Source organism: Hesperophylax consimilis, chromosome 1, assembly GCF_061612785.1.
Source record: "Hesperophylax consimilis isolate HC1 chromosome 1, BYU_Hcon_1.0, whole genome shotgun sequence".
NCBI classification, from domain to species: domain Eukaryota; kingdom Metazoa; phylum Arthropoda; class Insecta; order Trichoptera; family Limnephilidae; genus Hesperophylax; species Hesperophylax consimilis.
Window position 1 is genome coordinate 47539613 of NC_142836.1, and position 23982 is coordinate 47563594.

General features: G+C 31.7%; 2 protein-coding genes across 2 annotated transcripts; both read right to left on the bottom strand.

The window, feature by feature from the left end:
- Positions 1-4508: 4508 nt before the first annotated feature.
- LOC149427030 (uncharacterized) lies at positions 4509-17605 on the bottom strand. The gene is made up of 4 exons (XM_089634180.1): positions 17591-17605; positions 6812-6908; positions 5637-5791; positions 4509-4958 (listed from the first exon to the last, which is right to left on the bottom strand). The coding sequence occupies exons 1-4, from the start codon at positions 17603-17605 to the stop codon at positions 4509-4511; spliced, it is 717 nt and encodes a 238-aa protein (XP_089490306.1).
- LOC149427031 (cuticle protein 19-like) lies at positions 17531-22435 on the bottom strand. The gene is made up of 4 exons (XM_089639616.1): positions 22313-22435; positions 19316-19429; positions 18404-18500; positions 17531-17991 (listed from the first exon to the last, which is right to left on the bottom strand). The coding sequence occupies exons 1-4, from the start codon at positions 22325-22327 to the stop codon at positions 17828-17830; spliced, it is 390 nt and encodes a 129-aa protein (XP_089495742.1). The 5' UTR covers positions 22328-22435; the 3' UTR covers positions 17531-17827.
- Between the last annotated feature and the right edge of the window lie 1547 nt (positions 22436-23982).

Genomic DNA, 23982 nt, shown 5'->3' on the forward strand with positions numbered 1-23982 from the left:
GGGTTGGTATGGCCTAGCGGTTAACCTGATGTACGTACGACCTCATTTTGTGACTACCATAACGAGACTGATGCAGTACATCATCCATGCTGTAATGTACTTCATAAAGATGAATGAATTTCTAATAAAAACCAGAGCAAGAATTCGAAGCACTTTGGTACAAGAATGTACGACATTATGTACATCCATAATATTATAAATATATGTATACCATTAACGTCTGACATCTCAATCAAAATGATGATTTATGCGGCTTCCATAGATTACTTGTTCACGAATATTCGCACGTGAGATAATTATTTGGCAACGAGTCTATTGTGGCGCCTATGAATCTGGTTAGAGTACCTCCCTGAAATACGTACTTATGACTAATAAATCAAGCCAGGTCTGTAGTTAACGGTGCTAAGTGCAGACAGGTGAATTTTCGCAACTCTGCACTACATTCTATCCCAAACGCTTTACCTTACTCATGTTGCAACCACGTACGCAGATAAACCAACACATGTTTTTAAGATATTTTTATTCTCTTTGACCAAAACTACTGCAGCTAAGTTAAACAGAGAATTTTTGAAATGATTCATTATTTAATTTTGAGCATGCCTTTACTCCTCAGATATTTTTATCGGTTTTGGGAATAAACAGCTATTACCCGTAGAATCATTTTTTTTGCTTTTCGGAACAGCTCGTATGGTCTTGTAATCATAGTTGTGTCTCCCTTACCGCCGTAGTTTGAAATATGAACTAAACGGTTTTAGAATGAAAAAATACCATTCTATTTTTAAATATAGGAATTAACCATAGAATAATTAAAATGTATTCCTCTATGAAACCAAAAGGTACGACCGCTGTTTGAGAAAAAATTATGAAACTTTGTGAGTTTTTACAAATTATTTTTATATGAAACGATTAAAAACCTGAATTAACAGTATTGTTTCGAATACATTGTTTTTTTCGTTATCTGTAATTTTAGTTCAGTATTTAGCGTAAGGTGAGCCATTTTTTAAACTTTTTATGTTTCATTTCAAAATTTTAATATTTAAAAAATACGTGTTTAAATAATAACGAAAGCGAGTTTCAACACATTTTGAAATAAGTTTTTAGTCTTCAGATACGTTCATAAATATTCCATTTATTTGGATTTTATTGAGAAGCGGAAATACACACTTTCTCTGACTTTCTGGCAGCGTCTTTAAAAAATGTACCGGTCAATATGCCGGTGGTCTGAAGGGTTAAGCCTGTATTATATTTAATCTAATATTTTATGTGGCACAACATCGTAGTTACAAGTTGTAGGTAAATGTGATAACGCAGAGGAAAGTAATAGATCATGTAGAAAACTAATTTCTGAAATTCTTTTCTTTATTTGAAATGGAAAAATACAACATTTTTGAGGGAAGAGACATCCATGTTATTTGAATAGCTTCAATTAACAGAAATGGTTAAATGGTTATGATCCTGGGCTACAAATCTGGAGGTTGCTGGTTCAAATCCCGGCATACGCAAGTAACGTTGATAACTGCAATTTGTGTTATTCTACAATCTATTCTTTTAAAATAATATGTATTACATTTATTTGTAGTGATTGATCCTTTCAGTGTCGCCCTGATTAAATGTCAATTTTCAAAATAGAAACGTTGCTTGAATTGGCTTTAGGCGTATGTGGGGACCAGATCTGATTAGCCAGGCACTTCCCTATCTCCTTACCCTCCCTACTACCTTCAGCCTCACAACATATCCTATTTGGAGATGCCATAGTCTCAATGGCTTCAGACGGTTGGAAGCAGTTGAGACTATTGTGTGGTATTCACACACAAATTGATGTTCCAGTTGCTAAAATTTACCAGAACCTTTAAAATACTTCAGCTTGTTCTGAAACTAATGTCTTCCACTTTTTTCAGAGCAATCACTTGTTTTACCCTTATATTTTATGGTCACTTAGATCTCTTAAATCATGTTTTTTGCCTCAATTACCAGACACATGCCATATTTTAATAAAACTCCCTCAAAAAATAATATCTTTGTGTTATGATACACAGCCATCTAACAAGTTTGCTTTTAAGCTGTAAGCAAAACAAGCTTACGACTTAAGTTAGCAAACCACGCACTAGATGGCGCTCAAATAATTGTAAATTTAAAATACTTGCACATTGTAAATAATGCTTGTTAATAATAATGCGTCTTGAGAAACATGCAAAAATAAAAGTCTTATTTGGATAAGATATAGATAGGTAGAGGATAGCACTTTTTATGTAATTTGTTTACCATTTTTAGGTTGAAGCCTTGAAGGACGTTAATTAATTTATTAAAAATGCTTTCAATATGTAATAAAAATCATAGAAGTAATTCTGTAACACCTTTCATATTGTCATCATGGTCATTCATTGTCATAACCCACCTGTTACGCCTTTCCTATCCTTTGAGGACGGTAGTGTATTTCGTCATGAGAAGGTATCTGTTTAAGATCTAACAAATAAAGAGAGTGTTAAATACATATTTATTATTGTCTCATTTTTTATATGCATGGGAAACAGCAGCATCTTTGCTTAATTATATAAGCCTTCTCTCCGTGGTTCCACTTTTTCAAGTTTATTAGGAGAATATTCGGAAATATTATTTTTCAGTCAATTTCTTTTATAGGTTTTCACCGATGCATGAAAGGCTTTATTAAATAAAATCATTTTTCGAAAAATGTGCTTTTCTAATCTTAAAAAGGAGTGTAGGCAGAAATAAACAAAAAAGGGACAGCTGTGAGTTATATAAAATGATTTATTTTACGGAGTTTTTTTTAAAATCCCATTTATATCGGTTTGATAATTTGATCTGTTTGTTTTTTTATTTTTTTTGAAGCATACTAAAGAGATTCAGGGCGCCTAAGTCTCCTTTTGATTTAGATGTGAATTTGAATTCAAAATATTCCAATTAGAAAGTCTGACTTTATTCTATTTTACGTACGTCTTTTACAAACGCAAACAAAGTGATAATTAAAAAGGTAATTATAATAAAAAGTGATAGTTATTCCTTTTACAGTTTGCATTGTCTAAAATATTGAGAAATAATGAAAGTTTTTTATTATATTCATTTCTATTTTATAGGTTTAAAACAAAGTATAAGCAGTATCTAGAGACTCGTTTGAAAGTATTTTTCTACAGCATGTTCTAATTAGTTGGGGTTTTAAGTAATGACCATTGTTGAACGGAGGGACAAACGTCGTCAAACCTAAATAGATACCAGTGTTTTGTAGGCTTTCACGCTACATTGAATCATGAATGAAAGCATTTGATTTAGTTGTTATTAGAAAGTGGAGTATGCCCGTATATAGTCTATCTGAAGAACTTGTAAAAACTCGGATATATTTCGCATCAGTTCTTTTGTATTTATTTTTATAAAGTTATACACGTAGATAGAGCATTAAATATTTACATTTTTTCGTTTAAAGGTTTTTCAACCATTAAAAAATGGACAAAAAAGTGATTTAACGAGCTTATTTAGATAGATACGCACCTTCCTTGTCCTCATCTCCTTCCCCGCTCTAACAATTCAGCCACACAACATTCTCCAATTAAGGATGCCGTAGTCTCACTATTTCCGGTCATCAGGGAGCTGTTGAGACTGTTGAGCTGATCAACATAAAAAAAACCGTTGTTTCAAATGATGATATTATTGAAAATCATTTACTTATCTGTTTTTACTTATAATGTATTCTTCACTTTTGCTTGGTAGAAGTAGATAAATTGAAAAAAATATATATATTCCTCATCATCAGCAGTAATAATTTATTAAACATCTTATGCTATTACATATTTTGACAATAAAATAGGTTCATTATTTTATGTACATTTATAAAAATAATTAACAACTTAAAAACAAATAAAATATAGATTGTGAAATCCATTCATAAAATATATATTGAGAAATCAGGAAATATTTAAAAATCGCTTTTCCCGTAGGAATATCTGAAGTGTAAATTATTTTTTGGCTATGAGTATTCACGTACCTAGATTTATTTATATTTGTTTCTGGTATGTATAGAAATCAGTGAGTATACAGGGTGATCGGGGTAAAGTGCGATAACTTCGGGGGTGATTCTACCTGCTTTTAGAAGTAAAAGAGATAATTGAAAATCCAACGTTTTATGGTAGTTTTTAGGTTAAAAAATTGAATCGTTTGTATTGGAAAATAAACATCAGGATTTTTAAAAAGAAATTTTTTTATCTCTCTTACTTTTACTATCATGTAGAATCTCTTCCCGAAGTTAGCGCAATTTACCCACTCCTGTATGTATCTGTTTGAAAATGATATTTAAAATATATTGATAAATCAGCATGTTTCTAATATCACGGTTTTTTGCATCTAAAATACAGTTTTTTTTTTAAATAATATTTATCGTTTCTCAAAATTCTCAGCAATCAACATGTCCGTATTTTAAAAATAATTCTAATACCGCTAAATCAATATACTGGGTGGTTAAGTTTTGGTGCACAAGAAACATCTATTCTTTATGAGATTGGTTACAAAAAGTATCCCTCTTTAGAAGAATACCTCATCCCATATCCTCCTTGATGCATAAGTTCCCTTATAATCCTATTCGCAGCAGTTTTTTGTTCGGTTGGAAAATTTGTGTTTGGCAAAGCAAACATGACTGGAGATCCACTAGACTTACTACTGGCAAAGTAATGCGAGTAGTCTGGTTTGATAGCTGCTTTAGTCCTGGCAGAGCTATTCTTTACTCTGTTATTGCCATTGTTATTACCATTAGTGGCGAAATGAGATAGTCCAGGGGTTGTGAAGGGCTTCTTCCTCGGCCTTTCTATTCTTGGTTTTCCATAAATAGGCTTAGATTGTTGTTCCAAATGCGCAATATGCTCGAATTTAAGCGATGGTGGCGGAGCGGGTCTTTCATGGATGACACTATCTCCAGAATCTCCCGAAAATGGTTTAAATCCGCCTTGAATAATTGGCTGTGAAAATTTATTCCCACTTTCCATAATCGGTTCAAAGAATTTGTACGAACTCTGGTCTGAGGGGTCAGAAAATGTGTACGAACTATGATCCATCGGCTCAGAAAACTTATATGAATTGTGGTCTAGCGGTTCCGAAAATTTGTATGCTGCTTCTTCCGCAGGTTCAAAAAGTTTGTAAGCGGTATCGATTGATGGTTGGGAATATTTAAAGCCGCTATCAGCGATGGGTTCAATGAATTTTATATCACTATCAACAACTGGTTCATTATTTTTTCCGGTGTCTATATGTCGAAACGACTCAAATGCTTTATTTGGTTTTGAATTAACCGACTTGATTGGTTTGTAGCTTGCAAAATCGAAGTTACTTTTTTTCGGAGTTTCTTCATGTGACGGAATTGTTTGCCAATCCCCACTATTAGTATTAGCTGAACTACTCGCTGATTCAAAATTAAATTTAATTGGTTCATTTGCAAAGTTTTCATATTTCTTAGATTCTTCTTCAAAATTATACGTTTGTGGTTTGACAACAATTTTTGATTCCTTAAATTTTTGCTGTATTGGAATAATCCTTTCATGGTTGTGGTGTTTTGATTCTTCTGGAATGATGATACTTTTAAGGTCAGAGTTTGCAAATACGAGGTGTGCATCTTTCAAAACCGATTTAGGTTTAATAACTCTGGCTTCTTTGTGATAATCTATTTGGGGTTTTATAGATTCCGGATGCACGTTTGGTCCCTTTGTCTTGACTACTGCGTTAAAGCCTCGCTTTGAATCAGAAGTATAATCAACTGTTCTCACTGAGCCATCTGGTTCCAGTATGCTGTATTGCCCTGTGGAAAAGAAAAAATAATTATTTTCGTAGAAATCAATCACCTTGTGTTTTGACATAAAAAAATATTGACATAATAAAGTTCGTTTATAACCACGAATTTATTTATTTTATTACGACTGACCGGCTTTGCTTAACACAAGCATCATTAGGGTACAAAATAAAACTAATAACAAAACACAGTGTGTGCTTATATAGAATGAGAAAAAATGTAACATAAAATAAAGGAATATGACTAAAGATAGCATGAAATTTAGAAAATCTTTATTTTACTTTTAGTTCTAATAATTAATAAACGCAAATCTTAGAAGTAAAAATAATCATATTTCCTGACATTTGATCTAGCTGAAACTCGGCAGATAGAATTGTTGTCAATGGCAATGCATTCTATGAATTTTTGGTGTTGGTCACGTAAAAATTCTCGGACATATTAGCATTTATCTGACATCGAACGATATCTCAGCAGTTAATACACGAAATAAATATCGGTCCTTAACGATCGACATCTGCCAATGTTGGTAGCGTGGTTGACTTTGGTCTCCAGAAGGAAGGTTCTTTAGCCAAGACATTTTAAAGTAGATGTATTATAGTAAAAATAACTTTGTTTTTAAGGCTTTTTTTTAATTTAAAGCTCTCTCGAAAATCCTTAAACTTTCTTTTTTTTATATTTGTCTGTCTTTATATGTAAATATAAGCGCATACTATGTATTTGGTATTTGTATTTTGTCTGTCTCTAAATGTAAATATATGCATTTATTTTTTTTTTAAATTATGTTTCCGGTCGGTCGTAGTAAATTAAATAAATTCTTTGAAATATAAAAACTTCTTATTGTTTAATTTGAAAAATTATCTCTTCATCAAACACTTCCTTTAATAATATACATGATATGTATTTTAAATGCGGAGCAGTGAATTAGTCCAGAAGTAAGCTTTTTCTTTTATGATTTTCTACATTTTCATTTTCATTATATTTTATGCTTTTCATGATAAAAAAAGTTTTTGTAACGGAAAATAGCCTTACCTTTCACCTTGTCACCATCTCTTGATTCCCACTGTGATTTGACATCTCCAGTGTGATAGTCCTTCACCCCGTAGCTGTATGAATACGAAGGATTGCTCTGGAATGTAAATTATAAATGGTTACACAATTTAACATTATGCTACTAACATATTAAATTATTCAAACCTCAGCAATAATGTTGTATAATATTATTATCATCAGCACCAACAAAGTTTTTACTCGATCGGTGAAAAGAGAGACCAACGCGTAGACTAGGCACGAAACCCGTTTTCATTTCAGGTTTGAAATCGTATCAACTATAGAGAGTCCTCTATCACGAACTATTCTTGTATGAAAGTAACTGATCACAGTCAATACTCGGTGAATTATAGTTGTACTGATGCACTCTCTACAAAGAAAGTTACAATGGGTACCTTTACGTACAAGGCACTTATTAAATTGCTTTTTAGACAACGATACTTAACTTATTTGTTCAAATCCCATTGAAGTAACTAATGGGTGCATGTTATAATGTGTAGGCATTTAAATTATGGAGTTATAGATAAATATTTTGTAATCATTGTATAATAATTACTACAGTTTCATAAATGTTATAAATGGAGATACTAAGGAAATTTAACGTTACCGTATTGTTAGCGCTATAGGTGCTTTAAGCAATAAATTTGCATTTTATATATTTTTAATTATTATCACTGAATGTTTGCTTTTCGTTAAGTATGTATATTAATTTATTTATTTACACATGTGGCTCTAAATATTTTTACAACAATTTTTACATATTTAGAAGACATAACTAAAAAAAATTATAATTAAGTAAAGTCTTATTCCATAGTACCTAAATATATTTATTAAAAAAAAACAATAGCATGTGAGTACATGTTAAAACATGCACAGTAAATACTTCTTGCTAGATTAATGACAATTGATATAAATAATTAAATAAGTAAAAGTTTTTGAAAGATGCTCCTATAATTCCTAAAAACAATTTGAAAGACCGAATGGGGTGATTGTAGGAACAATTAGTATGCAATTACCACCTAGTCAAACACTACTAATTCTTTTTGGGAAGTTATAAATAATTCAAGATTTTCAAGTAAGTATATATTTGAAATATATACATATAATATCTGTCTTGCCGCGAAAACACTTTAATTTATTCGGTAATAAATTTATAAAAAAACACTTGTTTACGTATCGTAAATTGAAATCGTCAAAATCACACGTCTATGCACAGATGTTGGAGACATATTTATACGAAAAAAAGAAAAGTCATGCTGATTATTATTATATTTGATCTAACAGAGACTATCGTCCAAGAAGACCAGCTTGACTCGTTTTCTAATGCTCGCAGTTTGTTATCTCAATGACATCTGTTCATAATGAAAATGTTCTCATAACGCCATTCTATAATAATTTTATGTAAAATTGACGAAAGGGGGCCCGCCTTATTTCATTATGTATTAAAAACATTAACTTAATTATTTATTTTTTAACTGCGTTAATATTTTAGAACAATTTAAATGATTTCATGTTTTTTTCTGAAATAATACATACCTACATAAGAAGTTAGTTCTCTTCATAGATTCTCAAAAACCCTTCTGTCGTGTATTTTTGTTCTCTCTATATTATATATATATATATATATATATATATAACCTGCTAAATTAATTATTTAATTTGTCAGTAGGTACATATGTACAACATTTTATGTAATAATATGGCAAATTTTCAAACGGTGTGTATGGCGATATAATAATGATGTTGATAAATTAACGTTTAGAACAATGGACTAAATTAGCGGAATATCATAAATACAAATAAGATAAATTTAAATTCATATTTAACATATTGTTATATAAAATATTGTCAATACTGATAATCTGAAAAATGAAGTTTAGCATATTGAATGATAGTAAAGAAAAAAAAATAAAACAAAATTTTAACCAACAATAAGTTTTTTGAGAATCTATTTAGATATTTCACGTCGAATTCATGGCAAACAATACAATGGTCAAAGTATTATATTTTATATTATGGATGAGATTTCTGCGGATCGCCAATATTTATGAAATTCTACTAACAATTTTTGATTAAGATTTTGGCCATTTCTACACTGATTTTTAAGCTTAATGGATCTTGTATACATTTATTTTCAGCTGTAGCCCAAATCAAGAAAATAAAATTCTTTAAATATACTGCGATTTTTTAACAATGAGACTTGAGAAAAAACAGATGGTGTATATTTTCTAAGTGAATAATTATTCAAAACTTACATATTCAGATGCATAGACATCGTATTCTTCTGGTTTAGTTGCGGCGCACGCTGTTACTATAACTGCTGTCAAAAGCCATTCCTAGAAACATAAAACCATGCATTATTTCCGTTTCTTTTAAATATTAAATTGTGTTGTTTTTTCATTGATATTATTCAATTATAAAAATGAAACGGCATTTTTTTATTGTTGTGCACAAGTTATTTTTGATATCTGAAAAATAATACTATTGGGGTATTTTTACGTTCATCACTTTTACTTAGATAAAGATTTTGTTTCACAACAATAAACAACTGTTAACGCTCTTATAATTATAAATGAATACGTTGCAGTTCTTATGAAAAAAAAAATCTGCCACTGCTCATGTTCGACTTCGATTATAATTATTATCTTGCACAGCCTATGAACTCGTGTAATCTTGTAAAATATGGTAAAAGATGTAAATTTTGTATTAAGATAAACAACCAAGTAAAAAAAAATTCTTCTTTTAGCGTGTGACATCTTTTACTGGAAATCAATGTCACCTGTTTTGAAAGTGACGCTGAGTTTTGTAGAATGAAGGAGAGAAGGGCGCTTGATCTAAGAACATGTTTTCAATAGTCACGACTGTTGTAATATTCCGATGGTACTCTTCCTTTAATCTTTCCCACTATACAATTTCTAGAAAAACAAAGCGTACAGTTTTCATTCTTGACTATAAGGAGAAGTTTTTTTTTCATGATGTATTCAAAATTAATACGCCCATGATTGTCCACAATTCAAGTTGAAATTAGCTAAAATCTTATCAAAGCAGCATCAGATAGTTATCGCCTGATCTATCTTAAATCTGTATTGCTTTTTTAACATATGTCGAAATAATGTATTTTCTGTTTAACGGTTATAAGTTTAAACCATCTTTAAAAAATTACGTAAACCGCATAATAGTCTCAACTGGTCCCATCCGTCTGGAGCCAGTGAGACTATGGCATCCCCCAAAGGGGTGTGTTGTGTGGCTGAAGGTAGTAGGGAAAGGAGGGAGATTGAAAAGTTAAGAAGAGGAAGTACCAAGCTATTCAGATCTGGTCACCAAACACGGCCGAAGCCATTTCAAGCAACGTCTTAATTCTGAATGGTGGTGTTACACCAGGTGGATACTGAGAAAAAAACAAATTAATCAGAACTTACAGAATTTACTAGTTAGTTTTTTACTAAGTTATAAAGTAAAGTTCATTACCATTTGCTATCAATTACATCCAAGAAAGTTATTATTGATATTGCTCTTATTAAAATTAGCATAACATTTTCACAACATGGATTGGTTATGCGTTAGTAAACAATATTCATTTCTTAGAAACCGCAATAAATTATCGAAAATTTCCATTCATTACTAACGGTTTATACGTGTAACACCGTTTGATAATAAATTTCACACTTCCTTAGTTTGCATCGTAAACGAAAGTGAATTTTTAAAAAGCTTATGTATTCGTTTTACGGTAGGAAGAAAGCGGTTTCAAAGGAAGTGTTTAGTTAAATCTTGACATATCTGAACTTTCATCTTACGTGTATATTTGGTGATCAGCTCCAGGGCATATATAATCATTAATTCGATTTTCTTGGGTTCTTGTGTAATAACGAGAGATAATACAGTAAACAATTGTGCGTTTAGCAATCGAGTAATTTGACTAAAATTATACTAATTTGATTAATATTGTAAGAAATAATTAGCTTAGTTTAAAAAGAAATTGAATATTATGTATATTTTCGTAAACTCTAATGTTTCATGTTACCTATATTTTGTCAACCTATGCATTGTCAAATCTTATATTTTATGTAATCTCGAAATTCTCATATTATATGTAAACTCTTTATTTTTTTTGTATTTAAAAAAAAAGCTTTTTATGTAAGTAAATAAAATGAATGCATGTTCTCACTACATTTTCTGTAAAGACAATATTTTTTTGATAATAAAGTAGCATATAATTTGACGGCTCCATAGCACAATATAATATCTATTTGTCTTTATCGGTAGAGTACGGATTCAATCAAAACCTCCTGTGATCTAGGAGGATCTGTGATTCAATTCGCGCTGCAGGCAAAAGTACACCATCGTAGGTTTTTCTTTCGTTTATATGAATTTGGTGGGTGTTGTTGGGCATAATTGATTTTGATTTGCAGAACTTTAAATATGACCGTACAGTAATAAAAAATAGCATTAAATATTTGAACTATAATTGAGACTATGCAAGGAATAACAAGTTGAAGAGTTTGTCAAAAAAAATAAGGTACCTATTTTATCCTACGAATGTCAACTTTGAAGATTAAATCGAAAATCAAACATAATCGTTTAATTAATTTGTGTCAAAAAATCAGGGAATTGCAGAATTGATTTTTAGGTACAAAATATACTCTGCAGCTGGCAAACTGTTAAAAAATAAATTATATCGGACTTAAGGGGTAAGAGTGGAGAATTTTTTTTGAAAGTGACATTTAAATAAATGTCGTATATAATCTAAACCACGTATTAAGTTAAAATTTGGTTTACTCAAAATTATGTAATATACGTTTTATTTTTTTTAATACTTCTGGTGTTTGGCATACTCACTGTGAAATATAAACCAAGATTACGTAGGTTTTAAAAATAATAATACCAGTCCAAATCAGATTCTTTTAAATTGTATCATCCAAAAAATATAGAAGAAATAAATGCTCACCCTCATAAACCACATTTTCATTATATCACCAAACGCATGCGGTAAAACACTGGAGAACTGAAAACTTGAGTAAAACTTGACCGATCCTGAAGGTCTGCTATGCGCTCGCTGAAATATGTCTTGGCCAAGGTTGACTGGGGCGGATTGCCTTGACTTTGCGCGTGACTCCTACTTATAACTTACACGTCAGTGGAGCTTCCTCCACTTACCACAGCCCATCCCCACCCACCCACGAGACGGTAAGTGAAGCTCACGGGCAGACATATGAACGTATCGTGGGTATCTCTATCTTCATTTTCAGTAGCGAGTACTGTGCTTGTACTGTACTTTGTATTTTATAAAAAGTTCTAGCTAATATGCATATTTATTTATTTATTACACGCCCTAATGGTCTTTTACACACTACAAAGTTTAATAGTTGAGTATCACAGTTATTATGAATTCAACAAAATTAAAACAATAAAGGAAACATCATACAACGAAAAAAGAAAAAAAATATTAAATGTTACAACAAAAGCATATAATAAAATAAGATACATTAGTAAAAATGATAAGAAGTCTCACATAAATAGATATTCAAAATAAAAATAAAAATATATATATTGCGGAAATTATAAATGTCTATTTGTGTCTCGATATATAAAAGAATTGAAATAAACAATATTTATATTGATTATTTTTAAGATGAAATATATCTCCCAGATCAGAATATTTATTTCCGAGACTGTGAAGTCTTAGAATCGGAAAATATTGATAAGACAGTTTCCTGGTGTTGTAAAAATAAAAGGGTAGTAAATTTCGGCAAGATCTTTTGGGTATGTGGATGCTGATTAATTAGTAACTCAGGACATTCGATTTAATTCTGTGACAAGTAAAAATATAAGTTGTGAATGATGAATACTTGGAGCAGATGGATGGGTTTTGTATTGGGAAGTATGTTCTAGAGAGATGGAAAGGCCAATAGAGAAATTTACAGAAGGATGAATGTAGGAAACTCTATTAATGGAGGACTAAACGCGGTTGACGCTATCAACAAATTGTCAAAAGAAGCGAAACTAGCAGTCCACAGTAGTGCTGGTACCTAACCTGATGTATGGCAGTGAGGCATGAAAATGGCAGAAGAAGGAAGAAAGTAAACTCAACGCTGTAGAAATGAGACCCATGAGGAGTAAGTGTGGTAAAAACCTTCTATGATCGTGTGAGAAATTTGGACATTTGCAAAGAATGCAAGGATGATGAAAGCGTAATATGCTTAGATGTTTTGGTCACGTAGAGCGAATAATAGCGTAGAAAGGACTGTAAGAAGTATAACCAACGCGAACGTGAATAGTAGCAGACGTCGGGGACGTCCAATGGAGGCATGACACGATCAAGTGAACCAAATACTTGAGTTGAACCATGTCACGCAAGAGTCACAATTATTATAATTAATGTTTTTTTACATCCATTTTTTGTAACAAATAGAGATTATGATATCATTTTTGGAATCTCCAAAAATAAAAGAAGGGTATAGATGAGACTACGTATGAATGTGAATGAAACAAGGAGTGTGTGCCGAAACCACGTTTTTTGGCAGACCATATCTATATCTGTGACAGAATTTAAGCACATATTCACCTTTCCATAAGTTTATCTTTCATCGACTGTCTCGATAGCGCAATGACTTATAAAGTTCTTTCAATAGGGTTATAAAATTCTTTCCGCGGCAAAAACGTAATATAAATAAACGGGGTTAAATTTAAAATATTATGGCACTATGGTCCTGATGCGTTATGTGGCTTTTTAAGTTTGATGAATATTAAAAATCTAGCTTTTGCGGATGTAGATACCATAACGAAAAAAATCTGGATGTTACTTATTTTCATTTGCTAGTTGCCGTCGAGAAAGGAAATGAAACGATACGTTTTCCAATTGAAGTATGAACATTTTCTTAAGACAAATTAATATCGTCCAGTGATAAAAGTGCGGTGATTTACTGATTTTTCTTGAAACATTGAAAAATATGTAACAAGTCAGTGAGATTGACAGTTATATATGATCTCGTATCAATCACACCTCAAGAGAGAAATATAAAAAAGATTCTGCAACATTATGGGAAATGGATAAAACGTAGATGTCGGTTTACTCAGGTTTCCAGTTATGCTGGGTACTTTAATCTCTGAAGGATCGAAAAAACACATACATGCATTTTTTAAATGTACATATGTACATTGCTTTGCTTTCGAAATAAATGTTGTAGAAAGCTTACTTTCTTAAATACAACACATCACAAGGTAGTGTGAAGATGTCATAAAGCCTTCTACTCTTAGAATAAGAACTAGCAAATCATGAAATAGGAAAGTAAAAATTTACGTTACCATTCTTGGACGTATCATTTCCCAAAATAAAGGAAAAGACTGATGAACAAGAATCTGGGTTTGTAAAATTAATGTTTTGGTAAAAAAAGGTAAATTTTGAAAATATGTTAAAACAACAAAGACCTCACGTGGATACTCAATTGCATGTTACATTGATGATTTGTTTATTTTATTTTGAATGTGCATTCACAGTAATTATAACCAATAATAAATATGTGTTTTACGTTCATAGTTAAAAAATAATACGATTTTTATATTTTTCATTGTTTAGGGGACAAGTCATTAAGTAATAGAATCATTCACATGTATAAAACATTTTATACGATTAAGATTAGTTCTAAAGCTAGGAGATAAACTGGACTAGTTAATTTGAGCGAATACGGATACGAGAGTATGCATTTTCAAGTCTTACATTAAAATATTATAAAATGAAAAATAATGAATAAATGAATAATTGTAAATAATTATAAGCAATAATTAGTCGCCTGGAATTTCAATACAAATTGAAAATAACTTCCAAGTAAAAATAAATTCCGCCAACGGGAATTGAATCCGTGCCTTCTGATATCGGCTTATTTCCAACCCGCCAAATGATTCAATATGTACTAGTACCTCAATCAATATTTAAAATCAATTTTTAAATATTTTTTTCCGGCGGCATTTATTTTTACTTGGGAGATATTTCCAATTTGTATTGATATTTCAGGCTAATTATTGCCTATAATTATTTGTTACCCTTTATGCTAGGCATAAAACCATGTCTTATAAACATTAGTTTATCATTAAAAAATAATAATATGAATAATTGTAGTACATTAATTCGTTCTTGGAGCTTGGCTCGTCGAAAGAAAAACTTGGAATATTCACTTAGTACCTTACAAAAAGTACATTAAAATAAAGAGCTAAACGAGTGGGACTGGAAAACCATCTATTGAATTATAGTCTGGATAGAAAAAAATAATACCACCAATCTTTCCAGTCAGATGGTTATATAGTGAGCACGTCACACTACTAAAGGGCCATACATATTTTAAGCTTCCCACAAATAATGTGGGCTAAAGATTAATATTTCCTGTTTTCTTATGTAAAAATGTACTAATTCGTATGTCAAGAATTGGCAAAGCAGAATATGTGCATTTAAGGTAATTGTCTCCCCAAAACAACTATATAGCGATGAAGAAGCAGAATAAATAAATAATATTATATTTTAATGGTAAAAACCGCCAATGTAATATAATCACTGAAGAAGAAGATAATACTGATAAATCTAAACGAAACATGAAACAGAAAAATAAAAAGATAACAGTCTCAATTGGAATCGAACCCAGGATCTTTGTCTTACCGGTACAACGTCTCTAACCATTCGACCATTGGGACCTAACTATTTTAAGTCATGTTTATCAATCTTATATTTCCAATTCAGAATTAACAATATTATCTGGTCAACTAATTCTTCCGTATTTTTGTTACTTAATAATAATTATTGGATTATTTATACAGCGCCGTTTTCGTGAGAAAATCACCTCAAGGGCGCGTTTTGTTTTATTGAATATTGATTACCCATATAAATAAAAATCAGATATATTTATTAGATTAGGTTAAAAATCAACTGTTTAGAAGTTTGTAATCATTTAAAAGGATAGCTTCCGAACGTATACCTTGTCCCGGTAATACAGAAATCGCGTGCTCGATTACCAGTTGAGACCCTTATCTTTTTATTTTCTGTGTCTTGTTCTATTTCATGTTTTGTTTCGATGCATTAGTATTATCTTATTCAATTAATACTATCAGATTCATAGTGAATATTTATAGTATAACGATATCGTAATACGCACCTCGTAACCAGCTACAGTGAAGTAAGATCAGATATTAACTAGACAGGACGCTTGACTCATGATCGGGAAATGATAGTAATGAAAATACGCTACCTCCTATCCAAGTGACAGCTACCAACTTTACTGGAAGGCTGTGTTCAGAGAGAGTTTCACTTTTAACTATTAAATGGGTTTACCATTGCGTGCGCTAACCCGCGGCCCCACTGCAGCTCGTGGTAAGCGCTTATGAACACTATTATTAGTTACCTGAAACGATGTTAACTTAATTGGCAACATTATACTTTGCTTCCTTTGGGCATTAGCATTTCTACACCTGTTTACTTGATTACGTTCCATTGGTGATTGCATAGCAAATATATTGTGTCCATGAAGCGTTATAACACAGCGGCTTTGTATTATGTTAATTTAATTAAGGATAGAGCTTAATTGTATTACGTTTTACGGGTATTATTATTTGAGTACAAAAACAAAGCCATATCGAAAGTTATATGGGACTGCTACTGTCCCAAAAAACTTATCATATTCAATGGGACTAACTCACATTTAATAATGAAATGTTTGGATGCTTACAGATGCGATTTAGAAAATTAGTAATTAGTTAGTTAATTAACCTAACCTAACCCAACTATTCAGATCGGGCTAGTAAAAAAGCATAAACCTTTTTGAATAAAACCTCCATAAAGGGAGCACTTTAATTATACCATGGTTTTAGAATAGTTAACTTTGCTACGATATTCATTCAATATACAACGAAATGTAAGTATTGACATTTAGTATTAATTATTTACACAGAGACTATGGGATTCCAAATTGGGGTATCATGTCTTGTGACTGAAGGTAGTGTGATGAAAAGGAGGTGTAGAAGATAAAGGTGGAGAAGTACCTGACTATTTAGATTTGATCGCCAAATACAGTTAAAGTCATTTGGTGATATTACACATGGTCGGTACTGAGAGTATCATCCACTCTGTAGCTTCAAAAGGTTCTGTAGTGATGAAAAGAAAATTTTCCTAACGTTTTTAAATATATATAATCCAAACGTCCCAACTGCTTCCAAACATCTGGAGCAAGTGAGACTATGGCATCCCCAATTTTGGTATGTTGTGAAGCTGAAGGTAGTGGGGAAGGAAAGGAGGTGGGGAAGAGGAAAGTGAGGAAGTACCTGGCTATTCAGATCTGGTAAGAAAAATATGGCCTTGGTCCGTGCAACGTTTCAATTTGAATTGAGGTCTTACATCAAGGCGATACTGATAGTGTCTTCCACTCTGGAACGTGCAGCAAATATATATAAAGGAGTAAATTGTAAAATAACACAAATTAATCAATCAAATTTACTTGCGCTCTCCGGGATTTGAACTCGCGCACTCCAGCTTGCAAGTCGAGAGCCTTACTCCTTGACCATGAAGGCCGTGTTATAATATGAGAAAAGGGAGTGTAAATAATTATTTTTTTTGTTTGTTTATGTGTATTTCAATAATAATTATAATATTAAAATAAAAAAAATACCGGCATCAATCGTAGGTGCATAAAATAACAATGTTTAACATTCAATTTGTTCAAAAATAGATAATAATACAATATGTAACAGTAGTTTTAGGAAAAGCATGGTAACATTTCTACTAACGCCCTCTAGCGGCATTGTTTTAAAGCATTATAAACCTTTTTTAGTCAGTTATTAAAAAAAAAACTATATTGATCGTAAAATGCATAACATAAATATTAGAATGTACGAAACTCGCAAATAACTTTTTTGTGTTATTCATACAAATATTAAACAAAACAAATATATATTTAATAAGCATACATCTGAGGCATTCAATGAACTATTTACAAGATGGCGATGGATCGATGGTGTGGGTATTTATTCGTGACCGTGGCTGGCGTGCTGGGGCTCCTCGTGCCCGTAGACCTGGGGGTGGTGCGCGTGTCCCACCCTCTTGACGATGGCATTGAACCCGTTGTGCTTGTCGGCCGTGTACTCCACCACCCTGGTTGTTCCGTCAGCCTCCACGAGACTGTAGTATCCTGAGATTATAATAAAGGGTAAGTGAAAGCTTAAATAAAAAAAAATAATTTGTTATTTATTATTTTTACGTATTTGGCTGGTACTCTATGGTCAGGATGAGAAAAAAGCTTTCTTATAGATTAGTCAGGTAAATTCCCCACTCATTACGTTGAATTACGAAGGTAATCATTGTTCAATACGAACAGAGAATATTATAATTAATTTCTCTCATTTTCACAGAGGTGTCGCTAATACACTGGTAGTAAGACATGGAACTAGAGGAGAAAGGACGAAAGTACGTTGTGCCAAAGCCATGTTATTTGGTGGTTTATCATCTCTGCTTACCCCTGCGGGGTTACGGTTAGTTTGTTTACCGTAATGGTAGAATAATAATCTATGAAATATTTAAATAGATCTCAAGGCGGAACTTACCCTTCACTACATCTCCATCCCTGGTCTCCCACTGGTTCTTGTTATCGCCGGTATGGGGATCAGATACTGAGTAATCAAAGGTGTATTTGGGGTGTGCCTAGGAACATAACAATATAAAATATGTGTCAGATCGCAAAATTTTCAAGGAGATCAAATCAAAGCAACAAAGTTTCAAAACACAGCAAAAGAAATAAAATGAACACTTCTTTGTCGTATTTTCAACTCAGGTAGTGTCCAGGACAATTCTTTATCCCATTAATTTAATAAATAAAACCTTAGAATATAAATGTTTCGAAGAATAGTTCTTCTAAAGTTTTTTTTCTTCGTGATGATATTACATTAAATTACGTGATGTTTACACAGGTTTATTAGATACAAAATCTACATGATTATAGAACATTGTTCTCTTCATCAGGGTGCATTGTATAATAAAGTTGAATATTTAAATATAGCGAAAGTGGCTGGAGAGCGGGAGGGAGGGAGGGTCAAACCCAAATCGGCAGAAGAATAATTAATAGAGGAGTGAAAGGGGTAGTAGTTACTAAAAGATTTCAACGGATGTTGGAAAGGGAAAAATTATTAACTTGGAAAGTATTCATAAAAGGATTGTTTACAATGTTTTCTGATTATTCGTTTTACTTAGGAGATTGTAATTGGTTTTGAGGTTCCCGTGAAAAATCATTGAAAATCTGTGTTCACATAATACTGACAGTTTTAAGAAAAATTAGAGACCTACAGACTGCATAATCTCACGCATGTTAATTGTTTTTATTGAAACGATCATGAAACAATCTTGAATATAAAAAAAAGTTTTATGAAGTATATGTAAGTACTTTTCGATTCCATTTTGATATGTTATGTCACAGACAGACATGAACACATTCCAGTTTATAGTATTTGATAGTAGCTTACATGATAGTCAACATGTTCGTCGTGCTCTGCATAGGAAGCCACTGGGGCATGGCCATATCCAGCTCCGATGTACCCGGCGCTGCACGCGGCGATCAGGGCAATCACGCTCAATACCTGCAAAATTGAAATTTTTTTATCGATTACACCTTTCTATTATAATTTTATGGATTGTTAGGTTTTATTGTCTGTTGTCAGGCAATTGGAAAGCTTTAACTATTTGGGTCACTTCTTGGAAATTACTTAAAATTTTTCAGTAAATTTTTAAGTTCTGTTAAATAACTGACCCATAATGGAATAATAACAGAACACTAATATTAACTCTGAAATAGAACGATTTATTCAAGTTCTGTAAAACAACTGGCCCTTTTGGTTTCTAGACCAGGAGACCTGGGTAACTTTGGCCCCAGATGATGAAATTGTACCATCAATTTGAACAATTAAACCGGTCTCCTTTCATACAACCGTTTTATTGAAATTATTAAAGATAAATAAAAAATACGAACAATGTAAATAAAAAAAATATATATTGTTAACAACACAACAAAGAGGAACAAAATTTAAAATGTTGGTAATACGAATATTTACACCGAATACCATAAAAATATCATTTTTTAATGTACATTAAAATATATATTTTAATGTATTTATATTCTTAATTGTAGGGTTGAGGTGAATCATAATCAGTAAAAGCTTAATTAAAAATTATAAGTCTATCAATAAAATCAAAGAAAACGATGGAAAAGTGGAAAAAATTCTTCATTGCCGTGACATTGAACAAAAATTTTCGCTTCACTGCATACGAAAGAGTTGACTTAGAATGGTTGGTTGTCATATTTTTTTGTTATGTCTTTTTTGTTTGTTTAATCGTTCTTACCACGTTATAAAATAATACGTTACTTACGATAGTTAAAATCTCAAAATTTCAAATATTGTAAGTTATGTACATCCCAAAAGAGGAATAAAACATTACAGCTGGTCTTGCGTTAAACAATTTCAGGTTTCGTGACAGTAGTTATGATATCTCTATTGCATACCAGAAACTGGTCAATGGGTAAACAACTACATACAAGTCTGGTGACATAAGGAACGAAACTGTCATTCATTGCATCAACAGGAAGTTGATAGAGACGACAACTGTCCATCACGTTATATAACATTTTTGAAAAGGGCCCTTAGTGCTTAGTTACTTCCACAAAACCTTATTAAAAATTGCTCTTGGAATAACGTCAGAACTTTTGGGCAAATGAAGAAATTTATATTCATCGTTCGAAAAATTCTTTATTTAAACGATCAACAAACTGAACAACCAATATCAATCCACCTAAACTGGTAACGCTGACACATGAAAAATCAATGCAGAATCAAATAGAATTACGCTTTATATTACGTATATGTTAAAGAAGAAAGTATTTAACAGTTTTTAATAATAATTTATAAGCACAATGATATTTTTTTCTCTTTGTTAAATTTTAGGGCCGATTTTCACGTTCTGTAAAATATCCTTTAAGGTTTTGTTTTTATTTCAGTTCTATGAAACCACTCACTCGTAATTTTTTAAAACAGAACTTGAATGGAACATTCACAGAACTTGAAAAATAGCTTTGAAATTTGTTGAAATGTTCACATTTTATGTAACAACCCGTTCTAAGAATTTAAGAGTTAAATATTGACTTAGATTTTTGTCCTAACAAGCGTTTTAATGATTTAAACATTGACCAAAACTCCAAAAGCAGAAACGTCTTATAAAAGGCCAAAAGAAAATACATTTCATATTTCACGAAAATTTACATAATTAAGAGAAACCAAACATTGATATGCTTTTATGAAAGCCGATTATAACGAGATAAACAAAGCTGCAGTGCAAATATGCCGTTTTCACTAGGTTGGTGTTATTTGATTAGTGCAATATAACATTATTGCAGAAAATTAATTCAGATTGCAAATAAACTGCTTTATAATAACATGTATTAAAATGTTACTACTTTGGAAGTGAAACTTATTTTGCAATAAAATGTTAATTATGCAGATCTCACTAATTATTGATTGTAGTTTAAAAACACGAGAAGCTTAAAACTTGCATAAAATATACAAAGGATTTTTAGAATAATTAAAAAATACTCTGAACATTTACATTTTTATCTTAAACAAAACAGAACCTTTTTGTATAATACTTCGCGACATCTGTATATTTATATATATATATATAAGCTTCCATTGTTTCGTAACGCCATACTTTAATCTTCATTAAAAGTAAAGAAAATTCAAGAAAATTTAAATATTTGAATTTATTTTTAGTGGCGATTGTGTTGATTTTTGTAGAAATTTTTACTAAATTTCGCCATAGAAAGTAGACAAGCGTTATTACTGAATCAATTGGTCATGTCTTAAACATTATGTTAATGACTACAGCGTACGTGAATTAACATAAAGACTAAGTTTATGTATAGATTTTAGAAAAATTATTTGGGCATAAAAAAGCAGCAGCTTTTCCGGTAGATTGATATTCGAAACAAAATTTACTACGCCGTTTCAATTGTAACCTTTTAAACGGCTTGCGTGTAGTCGTATTTTGTTAACTTGTCAATTGACAATTCTTTTTTACAGTTTCAGCAAACTGACAACGTATTGAGCTCAATACCATGTCCTCAAGATTTGATCTTAAAAAAAGTTGTTTTCGAATATTTAACGAGATAGAATTATGACTGAGCTAAAAGATAATTAAAAGGGCATTGAGTAAGTTTTCTCTTTTTGGAAGAGGCAATTAAGAAAATGTTATTAAAAATACTGTAAACAAATAACACGTGTAAGAAGGCTTTCAATAACCATGTGCATTTAATGAATTGCAGGTTTTGATAAAAATTAAAGTTTGGTATATATTTTTTTTTTGGCACGAATATAAATATGTATTTTAAGTATTGATGTCTAAACGCTTCTTCTAAAATTCTTTGACGAAAAAAGTAATATAACATGTTAAGATAAGGTAAAGGTTTTCCTTACTTGGAAGGCACGCATTTTGATTAGTTGGTTGATATTTTGTGTAGAAACACAGGTGTGATCGGTGATCTGAGATTTGTGGGCTCACTTTCTTCCTCTTCAAGTGGCTGAACACGAGACAGGAACTGAACTGATACCTTCCAACTGCCGCCGGCCGCTTTTATACAACTGCTCTGCATATTATTACCCCATTCCGAGCGGGAAAATGCATTTTATTTCGCCCATTGTTGTGTGTATTGGTGGGTATTTGGTCTCCACTTTGTTAAATGAACGGTGCAAAGGTACACCAATGGAAGTTTAAATTGTGCCCCAGAATAACAAATTATTCAGAATGTATTACAAAATAAAGTAATTCATAGCAATAATCGATGCCTTTCCATTATACATTTTCAATGGGTGTAATAATACGTCTTATTATAGTTTTATCTAATGATTTTAGTGGTTTATGTAAATACACTGATATAAAGTAATGGAAATAATAAAATAAAAACATAAATCTAACTTCACAGACAAGCTTCGCTTGCTCTCAACACAGGATTTCCTAGCGACACATCACCCATGTTGTTATGTGTTAAAAAAAGTGAAAAAGATATGGCTGTATAAGTATTAAAACTATCGCCGCATTAATGTATTTTTTGCATTAAGTAAAAATATTTTCTTCATATTAGAAATGTTGGCAACTATCCCTATATTTATGAGCGGGTATATTTTTTAACGTGAATACTTACTGTTCCTAACTGTTTCGAGCCAGTGAGAATATGGCTTCCCCAATCGGGGTATTTTGTAAGGCTAAAGGTAGTGGAAAGGAAAAATAGATGGAGGAAAAGAAGGTGGGACAGATCTGGTCACGAAACACGGCTATAGTCAATGCAAGCAACGAGCGATTCTGAATGGTGGTCTTACACCAGGTCGATACTGAGAGTATCTTCTACTCTAGAAGTATACTATATATATATTATTATAAAATAATTCATTGTAAAATTACACAATATCAATTTTAATTTATTGTCGCACGCTTGCTTTGTGGAAGTACAGGGGCTGATATTTTCAGTAAAATGCTGAAGGCTGAAGGCATCGAAAGCCGCTAGACGAGTATCATTTTTATAGATTTTGCTAAAAATAAAATGAGTAGAAATAAAATATAATATAAATTTTATGTTTCGGTGAGTAAAGAATCCCAAAGTTGATGAATAAACCTCTTCCAGAATATATCTTTTCAATAAGTCAGACATTAGGTAGGTACCTGTAATTATTTTCATATGACGAAAAAAGTTCGACACTGAATCATTTCGATATATTTTTCTTTGTGATTCCCATCGTCATAAAAATATCAGTAGTTTTAAAGTGTGCCATTGTAGAACGGAATGATCGAATAAAAAAGTGATTCTTTCTTCATTATCATAGCTCCATAATAATCGACGTTTTCACGGATGATGCTTTCAAGATTGAAATGAAGATTCACACACTCGACAGGTGATTAGAGTGACTTTCATCGCTTGTACCGGAAGAATTGCTTACGTGGTACCTAATTCGTACCTGATAGCTACCTTGCACTTAGGAATGTAAGCAGGTAACTATTATATTATAGACTGAGTCGTTCCTACCTACATTCTGCATTTGCTATAATTCTATGGAAAAAGTGCCCTCTTCGCGTGTAAGCTGTGGGCTGCGTC

What these genes read in the sequence shown, in the direction of transcription:
- LOC149427030 (XM_089634180.1), bottom strand. An exon ending in AGATGGTGACAAGGTGAAAG is followed by an intron (nt 5,792 to 6,811) that starts GTAAGGCTATTT and finishes TCTTTTCCACAG; the next exon opens with GGCAATACAGCATACTGGAA. An exon ending in ATTATCACAAAGAAGCCAGA is followed by an intron (nt 4,959 to 5,636) that starts GTTATTAAACCT and finishes AAATTTTCACAG; the next exon opens with CCAATTATTCAAGGCGGATT.
- LOC149427031 (XM_089639616.1), bottom strand. An exon ending in ACGAACATGTTGACTATCAT is followed by an intron (nt 18,501 to 19,315) that starts GTAAGCTACTAT and finishes TTATGTTCCTAG; the next exon opens with GCACACCCCAAATACACCTT. An exon ending in GGATGGAGATGTAGTGAAGG is followed by an intron (nt 17,992 to 18,403) that starts GTAAGTTCCGCC and finishes TTATAATCTCAG; the next exon opens with GATACTACAGTCTCGTGGAG.